Source organism: Adiantum capillus-veneris, chromosome 18 (assembly GCF_014529385.1).
Source record: "Adiantum capillus-veneris isolate H3 chromosome 18, ASM1452938v2, whole genome shotgun sequence".
NCBI lineage: Eukaryota > Viridiplantae > Streptophyta > Polypodiopsida > Polypodiales > Pteridaceae > Adiantum > Adiantum capillus-veneris.
This window is the reverse complement of record NC_140948.1, coordinates 24,578,844-24,594,218: the sequence shown is the minus strand read 5'-3', so window position 1 is coordinate 24,594,218 and position 15,375 is coordinate 24,578,844. Positions and strand designations below refer to the sequence as shown.

At 42.3% G+C, this 15,375-nt stretch overlaps 1 protein-coding gene across 1 annotated transcript; it reads left to right on the top strand.

The window, feature by feature from the left end:
- Positions 1 to 10,180: 10,180 nt before the first annotated feature.
- LOC147435364 (uncharacterized) lies at positions 10,181 to 13,810 on the top strand. Its single transcript, XM_086487944.1, has one exon. The coding sequence runs from the start codon at positions 10,301 to 10,303 to the stop codon at positions 11,951 to 11,953; it is 1,653 nt and encodes a 550-aa protein (XP_086344070.1). The 5' UTR covers positions 10,181 to 10,300; the 3' UTR covers positions 11,954 to 13,810.
- The last annotated feature ends 1,565 nt before the right edge of the window (positions 13,811 to 15,375 follow it).

Below are 15,375 nucleotides of genomic sequence, written 5' to 3'. Positions count from 1 at the left end.
AGCCAGTAATTGGATGCGAACCGCCAATTTGCAAAACCGTTCTTTAAATATTTTAAGTTCACGTCGTGTAACGTCCTCTTTGTCATCAAGGAGATTGCTAGTATCCTCCAAAATTTCAAGTACACTTTGAGGAGCAGGAGTAGATGCCTGAGAAGGAAGTTCAAAGTCAAAAAGATGATTTTTGGCAAGTTCCTATCCAGAAAATCAAACGAGGTATCCATGACGATGTTGCTTGGTACCGTGAAGCACTGCAAATTAGCATTGCTAAGTGCGTGTCTTGACAAATAGTAATTAGTTGTGCCAAGCTCGTAGCTTAACAAATAGGAATTTGAAGAGGCCAGAAACCGCCACGGCCGCAATCAATTAACCATGACAATTGATTCGGTACGTCGAAGGCAAAAAGGTGGAGAATCTGGTTACCTAGCCACAAGCAAAACAGTTGGAAGAAAAACTTATCTGCCAATGTCGATTTCTTTAATGAAACTGTTGTACGGACATTATATCCAATCATCAAAATTTTGAAATTTTTGAATTTATGCAGTGGATTGGTGGTTGCTGAAGATTGATGAAGAAGGCCCGGCAAGATTGCTGCAGAAATCCCGACCCTTTGCCGATGGGTGGTCGAGTACGCCCTCGAAGCAACGGAAAACTATGGCCTCCGCAAATACTTACTCTAATAACTTAAAATTGAATATGCCCTAAGACCTTGGGCGGCCAAGCATGGAAAGGCAAACACTTCCAAGCTTTGGCGATGGCGGGCAGAGGAGTCGATTGCCAGCAAAGAGAGAGAGTGCACGGTCTGAAGCTCCGCGGCTGTAGCGGACGTGATGGACTTTGTCCTCTGTCCCCTTGCGCACCTCCTGATCCCGAGCGCGATCAGTTCTTCGGAACTCTCCCCACCTCTCCCTTCTCGTTAGGGTCGGGTCCCGCGAGCCCAAACGTCTTCCACTCTCCCTGCTAAGCGACCATGCCCACCTGCGAGATTTTTTTTGGCCTCCCTTGCTTGCATGAACATGCCAAAAAAAGATGAGGACCACGCCTTGTTGCCCTGAAAAAACCTGAGGCTCTTGATACCAATGTAAGACCCTTGGGGAACTCCCCTGAGGATGATCCTCCCAACCACCCATTAAATAGCCCCTTGGGCCTCATTCCCTATCCACACTAGTAGCCCGCCCCTTGGGCCTCGTCCTTGACCACCGGGCATTACTCTTGGCATGACACTACCCCAATCAAAGTCTAAAAAAGCATGTAAACATTGTGGCAATGACCCAACCCAAAATACATAGTGTCACTTAAGTAGCAAAAGACTCACTTAACTATCTTCCAATGTGCAAACCCGGAAAGCTATGCATAAATTGGCTCATCTATGAGATTCATATTGAGTATCTAGCTTTGTAATTCATACATAAATGAGGCAACCAATAGCATACCGATAGAGTATGACATCAAAGTCATCTCCAACATCATGAAGATGAAGCTTCAAACCTATTTCCAACATTGTGAAGACTAAACCTATCTCCATTGGAGTAGCAATAATCTTGCAATCCTCAAGGTTGTACGCATCACTCCAAGAGATATTTTTGTTATTATAGTATGGTAGTGATGTGCGTGAACACACTTAGGACCCCCAATGCACTGTTTCCCTCTTTAGGAGGTTTTCTCCCCACGGTTTGTATATACACCCACCACTCTAGGACAAGCCTTGTATTTGCATTGGCACACTTAGCAATACCACTTCCTGTGTTGTGTGCTCTTGAGCTTCTCCTTCATCTTCTCCATCTTTCTGTGCATTCTTGTAGACATATTTCCACAATAGTCAAGTAATACATTACAAGTCCGCTTATCCCCTAAAAATATGCCAATGCTAGACCACAAGCAACATGGTGATTCCATAGGCATCCCTTAGAATCATGAAGGGTATGTTACCATATACATGTGGTAGTGATGTGTGTGAACACACTTAGGACCGTTGGGGCATACAATCCCTCGCTAGGAGGTTCTTTCCCCCGTGCATTATATATACGCCCATCACTCTAGGGCTATCTTATTTTTCCATTGCACACTAAGTAATACACTATTTGTTGTGTGTCTTGAGATTCCTTCATCTTCTCCAAGTTGTGTGTGTTTTCTTGCAACCCTAATTCCAACAATTGGTATCAGAGCAAGTTGCATCCTCTCGGGCTTAGTCGCCAGCAACTCCAGCACACGCCTGCTCACTTTCTCCTATTTCTGTGAGCTTTGGCAAGTGTTTGCAGGCCGGTAGATTTTTTGGGTAAGCTTGAAGAGCTTGGTCTACTCAGATCTTTGATTTGGGCTCATTTCGGCCTCTGTTTCCACTACAGGCAGTATTGCACATGTTATTTTGTCATTTTGTGCAAAAATTCTATCAGTGCCATTTTTTGCATAACAGGTCCCTTATAGTCTTCTATGGTTTGTGTTATATAGCACGTGTTGTTCCCATTCTATTTCTCCTCTTTTCGAGCAGTTTTCACATGAGGTGTAGCATTCACCATGGCTGACAACAACACAGATGTGTTCAAGATGTTTGTTGTTGAGGATAGGTTGGATGGGGACAATTACCCTCTGTGGGCTTACATGATGCAACATGTCCTTGTGTCTAAGGGTGTTTGGAACATTGTGCAGGGCAGTCATGTCACAAACAAAACCAAGTGAGGACATTGCTTTTAAAGGTCTGTGTTGTCCCACCTCTCTCTCAAAAACATGTCCTAGCCATGTTTTCTCATCCCGATATATATCAAACTATAGATCGATTTTCCATTATCGTTGGCTTCTGTTGAGAAAAAACACTGACAACCAAGTATATTGGGTTAGAATCAAAACAATAGTAGGAAAAAATAACATGAAATTTTTTTGTATCAAAACTTATATATTTTCTAGTTGTAAAACCTCTTTGTACACAATGTTTCGAGCGTAAACCACTGGCGACTCTGCGGGTTCACTTATATTCGATCTTTGAGCATCATCAAGAACTATTTTGGTGGCAGATGAAGATCTCACATGGGACATTGCAAGATATAGCTGACCATGAGTGAAAACTGGTGTAGCTAGATACAAACCCAAAACTTCGAGTGTTTGACCTTGTGCCTTGTTGATTGTCATTCCAAATGCAAACCTCACACAAAACTATCTACGCTTCATTCAAAAGTTAGTCCATGAAAAGACCTTATAATAAAGTCTATTCAGGGTACGAATACCCTTTCTCCAGCATGTGACCCAGTGATTGCTTATGCATCAATAATCATGTGGTGAAACTGCTTACATATCAACCTTGTACCATTGCACAAACCTTGTCAAGGATCCAAGTTGCGAAGAAGCATAATTGGGGAATTCTCTTTCAATTGCAAAGAGTGAGGTGGAAAACCTCCCCCAAGCTCAAGAGAATTCAAAAATTCAGTTGTATAAAGAATACTATTGCAATCAGATGAACATATTGAGTCTGCACTCACGTATTCCTTGAATATTCCTCTCCTTTTACCCATGGCCAAGTCATTAATGGCATCAACCTCCTTATTACGAGGAGCAAGGATACCTCTATCCTTAAAAAACCTCTTGTAATCTTGAATGTGTTGCACATCTCCATATATACAATCAATGAGCCCTTCAAGACTATTTTATGGAAGAAGCATGTTATTTGGCAATGGGAAATGGTCATTCAAATCTCCATGGCCATCACCAATGCGAAGTATCCAATCTGCAAATTCTCTTGCAAGTGCATTATTTGAGCCTTGAAACACACGCATATTGTCTGTTAGCCGCAAAACCTTTATATATTTCCGTATGTCTGAGTGACACAAAGATGCACTCACAATATCTGCACGACTTCCTTTGCGGACAACATGCAAGATCTGTCTAAAATCACCCCCAAACAAAAGCACTTTTCCTCCAAACAATACATCATTTTACATCACATCCCTTAACATTCGATCTAGCGCCTCATAAGCATATCGATAGGTCATGGGAGCTTCATCCCATATTATCAAGGCGTCTCTCTTCAAAAGTTCAGCAAGCTAACTGTTCACTTTGATACTACATGTTGATTCCAAATTCAGCTCGAATGATATTTTAAACCTTGAGTGAGCGGTCCTTCCATTGCTAATAAGTAAAGCTACAATGCCGGATGATGCACATGCCAAAGCAACCTTTTGTTGACCACGAATGCGAGAGAGCAAGGCATTATAAAGATACGTTTTTCCAGTTCCACCCAGTCCATCTAGGAAATAAATACTTCCTTCTACCTTTTCAACTGCCTCCATGACTTCATCATATGCAATGTGTTGCCCTTGATTCAAAGAACTCTCCATTTTATTTGCATTTTGTTCATGTGCATTGAATATCATCTCCTCACTTAGCAATCGACCTTTACGCTAGAATAAACATGCTTGATGTATGCTAGGCATTCCAAAAGAGTCAGCAAGTCGTTTTCCATATTGTTGAAGCATATAATTGTTCAAAGAACTCTCCATTTTATTGGCATTTGCTATATTGTTTCCATATTGTTCTTTGCTATTTCATGACGAACATGATCATCAAGCGTACTACGTGTACGCAAAGCATTAAAAAAATCCTCAAAAATATATTTGGAGAAATTATTCCATAGAGTACCATGACACAAAGGCTCACATAACACCGGAATGATCACAAATAATTGTCGCAATTGTGGTCCCAATCATTGCAAGGATGCCTCCTGTAGACACATTGACCATTTAGCATCATTTTGTAGTAGGCCCCTAGCATTGCAAGCTTCCTTAGAGGTAGGGTAAGTGTGCCCACTAAAAGTTTGAAGGTCCTGAAAGTTCAGTGAACCCTTGAACTCATTAAGCAACAGTCGAAGGTAATAAACCTCCCCAACTGTAGGAACAATGTTGTACATTCTTTCGATGGTGTCGCCCTTTTGTCTCTGAGTCCATACTTTTCTGCGTGCACTCCAAACCCATTTAGGAACCAAACCCATTTAGGAAATTCTGTGTAGAGAAAATCATTTGCTTCTGGATACCTTTGATTTGCCACAAACCACTCTATTAGTGTTGTCTTTCTATTTGCATCATTATTGACTACTCCTGCCAAATCTGCAGCACCTTTAAAAGCTACCATATTTTGAAAAGGAAGATGAACTTGCAACCGCATTGTATCGGGCTTCTCATCATGTAGGTCCAATCCATATATCCTCCAAATTTCCTCAGATGTTGATACATAATGTGCCTCTAGATAGCTCTTAATTTCATCAAGAACACCTTCATCATCTTGCAGCAAGACTGTGGCTCTCTCATGGCCCTTATACACATATTTGTAAAGATATTTTACAGCTCCGATAGTCGAGCATATCTCGACAATGATGTGAGCTTTATATCTCAATGAGAGAAGTGGATTATATGGCACAACCCATCGATTATCCAGCTTCATTTGTTTTGATAGCACATAATTTCCATCATCTCGTCGCATGTATGTTCAATATCCATCATCATCAATGCAAGTTTCTGCACAAAACTTGCATGATTATATAAATATGCACCTCCCTTATACCATGCATGCTGCATTTTGATACAAGACACCACATGGACCATGAATGTTACAACGTGTTATAACATTGTGCAAATCAGGGAACATGTCTTTGTCTGGTAGCTCAGCACAAACCATTTTATCATAGTGTGAAACATCAGTGGGCTTGTATTGAGATGCAAGTATCAACAATATATGAGCATGATGAAGTCCTTTTTTTTGGAATTCTATTACACTGACATGCCCAATGACATCTCCAAAAATAGAACACTATATAAGCAAATGCATCAAGTCTTTAAACTTATGATAAAAGACTCGTGCTATCAAATCACGACTATCAAAACTAGTTTTCCCTGGAAATAAGGCAACATCAATTTCTTTCCAGCGTGGATTGCATGTGAAAGTTATAAATAGGTCTGCGCACAATTGCCATGACATCTTGATAGAGCTAATATATATGTCGTGGGCCACCCACAAAATACGAAGGCAAAACAATCCTTTGTCCAACATTATTACCTCTCACTCCTTGCACCACATCCCTAGCTGCCACCATGTCTGCAAGGCCTTGATAAGCTTCGACACAAAGTTCCTTTTGATGGTTTCTCAACCATAGTAGCCTAGACTCCTCCACTGTATTGTAAGCATCAACAATGTATTGCTGCAATAACCTACCCCCTCATAAAAGACGCTCTGTGGTGTCACTCCTTACTTGTAGCCTAAAGGTATAATACTGCCTTTGAGTCATAAAGCGTGTTCCCCTTTCAGTATTCCCACCTACATCATCATTGAAGTTAGCATTAGTATTGATATTGAGAAGAGGTATGTGAGTGTGCCAGCCATCTTCTCCTCTTGGAAACAACAAAGCATATAGTAAAGGCATATATGAGCGATGCAAGGAAGAAATTCTTTTAAGGCCTCCTGTACGATATTGCAATAAAATATCACAATGCCCCACATTTCATTCATCTCCATGCCTAGGTATGATTGCTGCAACTTCTGAACCCGGTGTGCTAGGTACTGCCAACCATTTGAACGTGCTTCAGTAATTACCATCTAGACCTCAGGTAATCTAGAACCTTGCATCATTGTAGCGGCACGACAAAAGACATTTGCATATGGATTCTCACGATGCATCATCGTTTGCAAACTTTCCAAGACATCTCTACCCACATTTGGTACATGGTGTAATCTATTATTCAACTCATGCTCTGTGTCAAAAAATTACAATTGTGCAAAGCGAGGGATCTTATGTATTTTTTCCCCTGGAATCATAGGCCCACTATTATGGTATAGAGATCCATGAACTTAAGTGTATATACCTCTCCCATTGCTCATCTACATGGGCCCCCACTGATGCAAAAGCTAATGCATTATTATATGCCCTTATGTTTCTGAGAAATCTTTTGCTTCTAGTAGTCTCTTACATAAATTCTTTAAGCTCCATTGGTGGATCACTTAAAGCAAAGACACTTTACCCGATGAGCAACAATAATTTCCCACAAATGTTTGTTATTGACCCCCCTTCTACCTTCCAAGAAAAATCACCACAGATAGAACATCTAAATTCCAAGATGCCCAAGTTGTGTAGTACGCATTTCCCATGGTAAAGAGAAAGCATGGAGCTATGCTTTCAGACCAAGGGAATCTGGATACACTGTACAAAAAGAAAGGCTACATTTGTCAACTTTGGAGAAATCACCTCTCTAAGAGCATTGTGAGGATCTGTGTGGACATCCTGCAAGGGTCTATGAGTTTCAGTATGGTAGAGATTATTTTCGGAGCGTGCATCAATTGGTCCTTGCTCATTGATAGAAACCCTTGATGAATAGTGGGTCATTCAAAATATCAACCCTTGATGAATAGGGGGCATTGATATAGACCATTGATGAAGAGGGGTCATTCGAAAAATCAACCCCATGTAGAGATCTTCGAGCCCTAGACCGTGCAACTTCCCATATTGCTTTTTGAGTAGCATCACACAATCTACTACGTCTTGCATGTCTAGGAGCCAAAAAATGTGGTCGAGAAAACACCATTTGTTTCTGTTTCAAATAGAGGTTGAATTATTCTCATAAAAATAAAATTAACACATGCATAGGTACTTTTATAGATCACATTACAAATGAATAACATACATCATCATCATCATAGTTTAGAAAGAGACTGATATGAAATAGAAAGATTTAAAAAATTCTTAAGAAAATCAATTGTTCTTAACATCATCATCATCACCAAAACATCATAAGCATCATAGCTTATCACTCAATAAGAGCTTACATATTGGGTGCATTACTTGGTGCACCTAGACCACTTGACATAACTATAACTATACGACTAATCCTTTTGTCAATAGCATTCAAACAACTAATAGCTACTTTGAAGGATTAAACTTCATTCCCTAGTTTGGTTACTTGCTCTTTAAAGGCTTCAACTTACTCCTTGTGCTCTTTAAAGAGCAAAGAGAGTTTCTCCATGACCTCATACTCAAAGGTTTCAATAAACCTATAGAGCTCATGTTGATTGATCTCCAAACGTCTCATTGTTGAGATGAACTCTTCTTGAAAAGTCTCTTGGTCACTTTCACTTACAGGTGGTTGAACCTCTTTCCAATTTTTACATAAATATTCATTAGACTCATGTTGGTTAGCTTCATTACGTTCATAAAATCCTTGAATAATGTGGAAACGCTTTGAAGAACCTTCACCCCCATAACCTCTTGATATAGCAAGTTGCTTTGTAGCTCGTAGGCTATTATGATTTGGAGGTGTAGGCATGATAACCTCATCAACACCATGTCCTCCTATAGCATCAATGGGAGAACCACTGGAAGGGCTATCCATCACTGCAAGGACATATGAACATGAGTTATTCGAAAGAGGAACATTTATGTCTATCATAGACTTTTTTTTTTCTTTTTACTACCTCTTTTTCTATCTAATACTACACTATCTTTTTTCTCTATTTATCCCATTCTTTCTTTATTTTTGCATCGAGTTTAATTTCTATTACTTTAATTTTTCTACAATTTGTACACTTTTTTACACTTACAAATTTATATTACACAGCCTTATTTTTTTATTTAACTTAATTTAATGATTTTTTCCTATTTTTTTCTTTTTTATTACTTCTATCCATATTCTTTTTTGTTGTAGTTTTTTATATGCACTATCTATCTATTTTTTTATTTAATATCCATCTATTTTATATTCAATTTTACTCTTTTCAAATTACTTTCTTGAAAGATTTTATTTTTACTTTTTTACATTGTCTACTTTTTTCCCCATTTTTCGAGATAAGAAGGTTGCCATGAGGTCAAGAGAGAAGAAGAAGAAGAAAAAGAAAAAGAAGGCCGAAGGAGGAGGAGAAAGAGGGAGAGATAACGAGCAAAAAAAAAATGCTATATGAAAGCGAGAGCAAGGGACCTTACCGATTGACTAAAATCTCACCAAAGTTGACAATGCGGGTTTAGGGTTCTTCTCAACGACAACGTTGGGAAGGTAAAAAACGATGATAAAATAACTACATTAAAAAACCTTATCTGCTTAAAAAACTACATTAAACTCTGATTTATTAATTAAAAACATCTCTCTCTCTCTCTCTCTCTCTCTCTCTCTCTCTCTCTTTGTTTCAATCAACTAAGGTGGCTCTTTGTGTGTTTCAATCAACTAAGGTGGTGAACATTACCTGAGGCTTGAGCGAATCATTTCGTCTTTCGGCTGGAAAGAAACTTTAAATGAGGTGTTTGGTTTATATAGCTTAACAGCCTTAGCCCGACCCGCTTTCTTACCCATACCCGTAGCCCAACGCTTTTGCCCACAACCCGAGGCTTTTCCCACTCACTCTCTCTTGCCCTCGGCCCAAGAGATTTCTTGCCTGCAGCGCGAGGCCATCATGGAGGCACCTCCACGTAGGCTGGATGCGCCTGGCTGGAGAGTGGGAAGCGCCTAGGCTGGATGCGCCTGGAGAGTGGGAAACACCTTGCAACGCATTTGCTGCCACCTAGCAAGCGACCTTGTCTTTTTAATATAGGTATTAGATTCATCTCTTCCTAGGTTTCCCGCAATGCCAAAGCCTTGCTAGCAACTCATTTGCAACAACTAATGAACATGTCTGACATGGAGATCCTTTTATTGAGTGGCGACTAAGGCTAGTACCAAATGATGCATCCCCTCAAAATGTGCACGCCACCACAAGCGATAAGAGATACTCATGTCGTACATGTAACAAGGTTAAGATTGATCCTTCCAAGAGTATCTAAGTTATTAACGATAAATGTTATGAGTTTCTTCGTTCAAAGTATACATTAAAAGCGGTAGGATCGTGCTTGATGGACTCTACGACACAGAGGTTAGAGGTTGCAGAAAGGATTAGGTAGCTACTCGAAAAGAGGGAGGAAGTATTATGCTAGATGCAACGCTTGTTGTTAGAGCATGTCCATCGTTTCTAAGTAAGATGGTTGTTTGAGAGTAGTAGAACACATGGGGGCAAATGTGAGTGCAAAAGGGGCACAAGGGCATGTGTATGATTTGGTCCACCACCATGTTTTTAAACCGACGTTGCTTGTGGAGAGACACATGGGGTCAATGATAGACCCTAGTGTGAAAGCGGGAGCAACCCGCTCTTGTATATAGACCGCGTAGTGTTACACTCTCTCTCTCTCTCTCTCTCGAAAACCATATGCACACACAGGCTCTCTGTGTTCCAACCCTTTCTTGAATTTTCTCCAAAATCTAATCTAATAGGAGTTTAAGAATCAGTAATTCTCTAATTTAAGAGAGGAAATATGCACAAGCTCAGATTTGCACACAAAGCTGTTTTGTGTGCATTGGCTTTGGTAGTATTTCACGCATTGATGCTTGCGCTAATCAAGCCCTGCGCAAGGAGCCAACTCAGCCAAATCGCCTGCTTTCAAGCTTCGATTTCGACACAGAGCACTGGAGATGTAGTCACATATGATGGAAAGCATAATTATGAATGGGGGAAGGGTTTCCCTCCTCTCAGCACAAGCTACATCTCTGACGCACTCAAGCCACGCCATCGCTTCGAAACCTATGAGCAGTACATCCATCTTCAGCTCAAGAAGACCATGAATCCTCACCTCAGGAATCTCTGGGCATCCAAAGATTGGAGAAGAAAAGTGGATGTATTCTCTCTTCTGTTTCAAAACCTCATGAAAGCCCACCTTTTGCAACCTGCAGATAAGGCTCTCTGCATTGCCGCACGGGTCGGTCAAGAGGTTCTCGCGCTGAGGGAGGTGGGTGTGAGTGACTCTATAGGGGTAGACCTTGTTGCCTCGCCGCCGCTCGTTGTCGAGGGTGACATGCATCGGCTGCCATTTGATGCGAATAAGTTCGACTTCGAGTTCTCAAATGCATTTGACCATGCCCTCTTCCCAGCTATGTTTGCATCTGAGGTCAAGAGGACACTCAAGCCGGGGGGCATTGTGGTACTTCATGTTGCACTAAAGAGGCGCCCTGACAAGTACTCAGCAAATGATCTCCTCAGTATAGATGCTCTTCTTAACCTATTTGGAAGCAGCTTCAATGTGGTTCATGTTAAGGACGTCGACGCATTCGGCTTGGATTCGGAGGTTGTGCTTCAAAAGCAGCCGCATCAGCATCCAACATGCTCAATATCCAAGTCGAGGCAGGCACTCATCAATGCCGTAGAATCCCTCATCACAGAAGAGCCCATCAAACCATGGTCGACATTCGAAGAGAATGCAAAGAGCATGAAATATCTGACCCAGTTGATCAACATCAATAGCAGCTACACAAAATACGTCTACATCGATGTGGGTGCGAGGGGCTACGGCTCAAGTATTGGCAGCTGGTTTGCAAAGAGATATCCGAAGCAAAACCAGGCTTTCACCATATATGCAGTTGAGGCTGATAGAGCATTTGCCAAAGGCTATGTAAAGCATAAGGAGGTGCACTTTCTTCCATTTGCCACATGGGTGCGGAACGAGACGTTAATGTTTGGAGCTAGTCCAGAGAACAGGGCTGTGGAGGGCGACATCGGGATGGGTCAAGTACAGGAAGGCGCCCGCAACCGATCGACGGACATCCATGATCTCAGGAATGTCCACTTGAGGCTCCAAACTGGTGGTAAGAGCTTGCCAACAACAACAATAAGAGTGGGATTCAAAGAGGTGCAAGGTTTAGATTTCACAGAATGGCTTGAGAGGACGGTGTCGGAGGATGACTTTGTGGTGATGAAGATGGACATCGAAGGCACGGAGTTCGATGTGCTAGCTCGAATGCTCGAATCTGGGGCCATATGTCTAGTTGATGAGCTGTTTCTTGAGTGCCATTACAACAGGTGGCAAAGGAGCAGTCCTAAAAGGACCTCCAAGTACAAGAACACCTACAAAGAGTGCCTTTCCCTCTTTCAAAAACTGAGGCAGAATGGAGTGCTAGTGCATCAGTGGTGGTAAAAGAATTATTAGTCATTTAAATATCCCATGGGTAGATATATACTTTTGAAGGGAATTTTGTGAAAAAGGGACCCAATTAGGAAAAGTTGAAGGCCCATCTTTTGTCCATCCATCTCTCTCTCTCTCTCTCTCTCGCGCGCGCGCATGCAATATGCTTATAACTACTCCAGCGGAATTGAGGTCTGCAGAGCCGGTGCATGTGCTGATGTGGCGATCCCTTTTCATGGTCGGAGCATGGCTGGCCGGGCAGTGTAGCTCAAGCTTCACCTTTCCCAGCAGGCTCAACTGCCACTCACTTCATGCTATGTCTGCTCTTCCGGCGTGTTTCTCTCGTAGCTGGCATCTACATTCGGCCAGCAGTGCTGTTGTGCTGAAGGCCATTTTCTCCAACCTCCTCATTACTGGCTGGCTGTGCCCCTCGTTGTGCTAGAGATATACCCAGATTGAAAAAAAGGAGAACGCATATTCCCATAAAAGGGAATATGCGTGTTCGAGCCTGTATTTTAAGGCTAGGGAGCGAGGTCTAGGGAGCGAGCAAGAGCGGACGTGTGGCGGCCACGTTTGGAAATTGCCGTTTCATGTCGTTGTCTCTCTCTCTCTCTCTCGCGCGCGTGACAGCATCACAAAGCAGAGCAGAGGCGCATATAATCTCTCTCGCAGATGAGAGAATGCCTGGGCAGGAGGTGCGATCGGCTGAGGGGAGAGGCAGGAGAGTCAGACGACTCTGTGTGTGTGTGTGTGTGTGTGTCCGAGCTGAGTGCTCCAAGGGCCTCTCTCTCTCTCTCTCTCTCTCTCTCTCTCTCTCTGCGCGTCGCACACTTCGTCGGGGTCTAGTTGCGGCCTTGTGCTGTGTGCATTGCAGCTCAGTCTTTGGAGGGAGACGGCTTGAAGATGCTGCCGAGGCATCTTCCACCTATTGCATATTCTTTAAAGTCTACCAGTAGGATATAGCCTTCCAGTGTGTTGTGTGTATGTCTTTTGAGAGGTGTCCTTTGTTTGGATGAGAAGCACATAGCCTAGAGCACCCACATCGTGGGATGAATTCAAGTGGAATCTAAAACAATACTCAAGTTTTTCATGCCTGACACCAAATAAAGAAATTCAATCTCTTCACATATGCTGCTCCAATATTCTCTCCCCCAACTCCCTAAAAAAATTTCCACATCAGAACCCCCCCCCCCGCCCCCCCGGCTCCCTCGTGTCTCCTCAGCTCCCTTTGCTTGCTCAGCTCTGTCATCCTCTCTTCGGACGTGCTCCTCTGTAGAGTCTGCCCCCTGCTTTTGCCTCGATCTCTATGCCCTCCCGCACCTGAGGCCTGAGAGAGAGAGAGAGAGGGAGAGAGAGTCCGCACAGACAGTCTGCAACACTTGGCTGCAGTCCGTGCGAGATCTCTCTGCAGAGCAGACGGGCCATTTTGCTTTCTGCATGACAAGCCTCACAGACCTCCTCTATACACACACACACACACACACACACACACGCATACACACACAACCCCACATGGCCCCGCTTCTCCTCGCCACCTGCAACGCATCTCTCACTACTTCTTTTCCTCCACCAAAAGTGTGAGCATCGTCGTGAAATTCTAGCTCTCCACTATTTTTTTAAAATCGAGCACACGTACATGTACTTGGTCAATTTCATACAGTCTCAATTTGGCAATTCCATGCCTTTGGCCCTCCAGGGACGTTATTAGGCTATATAGGCCGTAGTACATACACAATGAGATTTAGAAGTTTCTTTTACAAGAGTTCTCACTGGTCATTTTTTCAGAGCAATTCCTTCTTAGTGTTGTTATTTGAAGAGCCATTTTGAAGATAGGCATGCCCCATAGTCATATGCCACTCGTTTGCCTACAAGTAACCTTGATATTGAGACCGTCGGGGGGGGGGGGGGGGGGGGGGGGGGGGGGGGGGGGGGTTGTTTTCACTTTATAATTATGTGATTATCACGTGAGCATAGAAGAAGGGGTTATTAATTTTTTTATCCTCACATTTTCACACAAAAAAGGGTGCATTAAAATGAAATTGAAAAAAAAAATATTTATTGAATAAAAAAGGGTATATTTTATTTATCAAAAATTTAAAAATAAGGAGTTTTAGAAATAGTCCTTGAATGCACGCGGTATACACAATTTGTATACAATCACTTCATTTTGAGGGTCCGTAGTTTTCAACAAGTCCTTGTAATCATTGAGTCACTTGCTCCTATTGTCATTTGGCTCTATTGCATCAACAATTGCTGCTATTTGAACTTATACTCATTATTAGAATATACCAATTCCAGTTCTAGTGTCCAGCTGTTGTTTTTGTACTTTCATTCAATTTGTATATGATTTTTGTACTTGTTTGGACCCTGAATCTGATTCTTCATCCGATATGGCATCTATCTCTATAAATAATTGTCAGAACTGACCAGATCATTCCATTTTGGCGATCATGGTGGTGAGCTCAAACTCTTGATAGGAACCTATTCCACAATTGAATTTGGAGTTATCTGAGTATTCGCAATGCCACCCAGACGTGCAGAAAGAAGCAAGAGACCTTCTACAATTTCTCAAAAGAATAGGACTGTATTAGGACAGTGGCTGAAGAATCGAAACATGACTCTGATGGCGGACTTGACTTCGAGAATGAGGAGACGAATGCCAACCTTGATCAGGGGGGATACTGACGGGCTTGGGGGCTCTCAATACTCTGCTTAGTCAAGGAGGAGGCATTTAGAGAGGCCTGAAAGACTCTCTCGATCATAGGGGTCTCACAAAGCAGACAAGAAGAGCAAAGCAAAGGTTCAGACGGATGGTAGTGATGGTAGCAGACGAAGCAGGAAATTGGCACATTGGAAGTCTAGCAAGAAGAATGATGCAAACATCATTGACCAAATCCGATGATCAATACAATGTCAGGTGGGATACTAACACATGATATCACTACAATAAACACAGGCACAAAGAGAAGAAGTATGATCATAAAGAAAAGTGGAGAATATGGAGCGAGAATCAAACCATCATCGGTCCAGACATGGGGAATGCTCTAATGATCTAAAAATTGCCTTTTCAATATTTAAGGATGGGACGAAGAATGACCCGGATGTCTACATATAGGCATTTGAGCAATATGCAAAATGAAAGGACATTGATGAGGATGAATGGGGAGAATACTTTCCATAGACACTGCAGGATCACTACAAGAGGTTGTGTGCTCTTGTGACGCTGTTAGCGACGGAAATACACTGGGTTTTTATAACCCCCGGCGTCGCTAAAACCGTCGCTACGAGAGCGTCACTATATGCGTCGCTATGAGCGTCTCTATATAGCGACGCTCATAGCGACGCTCATAGCGAGGTTACATAGAAGACTTTAGCGACGCTCATAGCGACGCTACAGAGCCATAAATAGCGACGGTTATAGCGACGCCCGAGAG